This window comes from Entamoeba histolytica, genomic scaffold, assembly GCF_000208925.1.
Source record: "Entamoeba histolytica HM-1:IMSS scf_1104750517535 genomic scaffold, whole genome shotgun sequence".
Classification (NCBI taxonomy): Eukaryota; Evosea; order Mastigamoebida; family Endamoebidae; genus Entamoeba; species Entamoeba histolytica.
The window spans coordinates 3204-5985 of NW_001915129.1; the positions used below are offsets into that span (position 1 = coordinate 3204).

At 20.8% G+C, this 2782-nt stretch overlaps 3 protein-coding genes across 3 annotated transcripts; 2 read left to right on the forward strand and 1 right to left on the reverse strand.

Moving 5' to 3' along the window:
* Positions 1-1322: 1322 nt before the first annotated feature.
* On the forward strand, positions 1323-1670 carry EHI_080580 (uncharacterized protein; the record flags this gene model as incomplete). The annotated part of the gene is made up of 1 exon (XM_642781.1): positions 1323-1670. The coding sequence occupies one exon, from the start codon at positions 1323-1325 to the stop codon at positions 1668-1670; it is 348 nt and encodes a 115-aa protein (XP_647873.1).
* Positions 1671-1875: 205 nt separating this feature from the next.
* On the forward strand, positions 1876-2199 carry EHI_080590 (uncharacterized protein; the record flags this gene model as incomplete). The annotated part of the gene is made up of 1 exon (XM_642782.1): positions 1876-2199. The coding sequence occupies one exon, from the start codon at positions 1876-1878 to the stop codon at positions 2197-2199; it is 324 nt and encodes a 107-aa protein (XP_647874.1).
* A 94-nt stretch (positions 2200-2293) lies between these two features.
* EHI_080600 (uncharacterized protein) lies at positions 2294-2737 on the reverse strand (the record flags this gene model as incomplete). The annotated part of the gene is made up of 1 exon (XM_001914057.1): positions 2294-2737. The coding sequence occupies one exon, from the start codon at positions 2735-2737 to the stop codon at positions 2294-2296; it is 444 nt and encodes a 147-aa protein (XP_001914092.1).
* Positions 2738-2782: the final 45 nt, after the last annotated feature.

The window sequence follows — 2782 nt, forward strand, 5'->3', positions numbered from 1 at the left end:
CATTCTCTTCTTTTTCATTATTTGCTTTTTTTCGTTGCCATTGTTAACTATTTGAATAATTATCCATTAATTTCAATAATTAATGAAATTATTTTTAAACCTTTTACCATCATTTATTTTTATACTAGTATTAAGCAATCAGGAAAGTTAAAAAAGCTCTTTTATTCATTAAATTATAGTATATTCATAATCACATGAAATGACTGCTTCATTATTTATAACTTCTCTTATAAAAACCATTTAAAAACTATTCTGAAATATAAAATACTAACAATAATAAAGAAATATTTTTTGGCAATTCTTATTTATAATATATTATTCATTAATTAACAAATCAATTTTATTTACAATGAAATCCATTATTGAATGAATAAAATGAATTTGAATTATATAATATTATATTATTTACTTCAAAAATAATTATAAAATCAATATTCTTTTAATTAAAACACTTTAATACAGTTACAAATATTCTACGTGTAATATTAATGTTTTCCTTTTAATTTATTGATTATTAAATATTTATTAATCATGTTAATAATATACTAATTAATTTATTATCAAAACAATAACAATTATATTTTATATATATTAATTTATATTGGCATTTTATTTATATTTAAGTTAAAAATATAAGTCAATCCTTTATTTCTATATTGATGAATTATAAAATTGTTAATATATAATTTATTAACATTCTTTTTTATAAAAATATCTTATAATATTAAATGAAACAAGATATATTTATTAATCAACTCTTTATATTATTTCATTATAATAACAAATATAAAATTAAATTATAATTTACCTCTTCTTTTTAATAATCTTTTTATATTATCTATTTATTCTTTAATTTATTCTATTATAAATTGATTAAATGACATTCTTATCTTGTTACTGGTTCTGCTTCACTAATCCATGTTTGATTTTATACTTCTCTTTTTAATTTTCTTTTACTTATTTTATTTTTCTTTAATTTTTGATGTTATTTGTATCACCTTTATTTTTTATTATGACAGCTTATCTGCTCTAATAAAATTACTGTTAAAAAATTTTACAATGAAATAGAATAAAATAATTAGTACTACTATTACAATAATTATAAAAATGGTTATAAAGATATACCCCTACTTTTATTCGTTCTACAATTGTTTAAACCTTTTTGATTGATAGGAATTTCTTTTTTTCTTAAACTTTTTATATTTGTTTAACAGTCTTATAGTATTTCTTTTTTTTTAAATAAGACAAAGAATGATAAAATCCTAAAAAATCTAATCATCAAAATGAGAAGAAAAAAAAAAAGAACAAAAAATAGTCATTTAATGGAGAAAGGTGAAAGTGAAAATCTCTTTAAAGAAATAAACAATATTTCTCATAGTGAAAATGATTTTAGTGTAAATGACTTCAGTGAAAATGAGTATGAAGGGTTACTCAAAAGAGTCGATAATTTCAGTCCTGTTTTTACAAAAGAGGCTAACAAATTTCAGAAAAAAATAGAAATGATAAAATCTCAATCTGACAGTTCTAAAACTCATCATTCTTCTTTACTAAGCACCTGTCGCCTATCGATTATTCTGCTTTGGAGTATTCTTTTTGTACTTTCTTTATTATTCTTTTATACTATTCTTCGTGTATTGTTAAGATTAAATTCTATGAACCACCCTTTCTAATTGATTCTAATCAATTAATTTATGTCATTTAAAACAAAAAATTAATATTTTAGGGTATTTTTTTTCTCTTTCCAGTAATTTATTAAATCTAATTGTTATAAACAATAAATTTATATAAGATTTTTTAGGTTAAAAAATAAATAAAAAAAAAGAAAAAACACAAAAAAAAAATTAAAAAAAGAACAAAAGAATAAAAATTGAGTAAATGAGTGAGTCAAATCCAATAGAATCTGAAGAGATAAATAAAATAACAAGTGTAGCTGATAAAGTTATTTCTGCACAAAGTTCTAGTCAATTAAAAGAAATATTAGAAACAAGCAGCACTGAAGAAAACATAATAACAGAATCAACAAACAAACGTCGTAGAACGAGAGTAATAATATACATTGAAGTTTTTGTATTTATAACATCATATATTATATGTTATTTACTCATTCAAGTAAGTAAAAGATCTGGTTTAATAGGGAAACCATTACCAATCCAAATTGATGATAATTCAGAAACAATGAGTATTGATGAATTAAATTAAATCTAAATGTTACTTTTCTCTTAGTTATTATTTTTTATATTAAAAAATCATTTTAAAACCATATAAAAAATTAAAATGAAAAATAAAATACAAATTAATGATCAACCATAAAATATGAATCTGGATATTGACATACTATTGGTTGAACTTCTATTTTTCGTTCATTTAATACTTGGAGTTGAATATTAGCTTTTTCTACAAGCATTAAATATAGTTTGTGTAAGTCTTTTACATTATTTTCTAGTTGTTCTAATGGATCAATAATTACTCTTCTTTTATTATTAGGAATAGGACGAGAGGGTGGTTTAGATGATGGTTCTAAAACATCTGATTTTTTAGGTTCATTAATAGAAGGTGAAACATTTTGTTTTTTACTTCCACCTTTCTTCTTTGAACCTTTCTTTTTTCCTTTTGAATTATTTTTCTTTTTACTTGATGAATGACTTCTTTCTGATTCATTTCTTTTATTCGTTTCATCATTTTCTTTTGTTTTAGTTTTTTCACTACTTTCATTGTCACTCTCCTCTCCTTCTTTCATTTGTTCTTCTTCAAGATTTCTTAATTCCTCTTCTTCTTTCTTTTG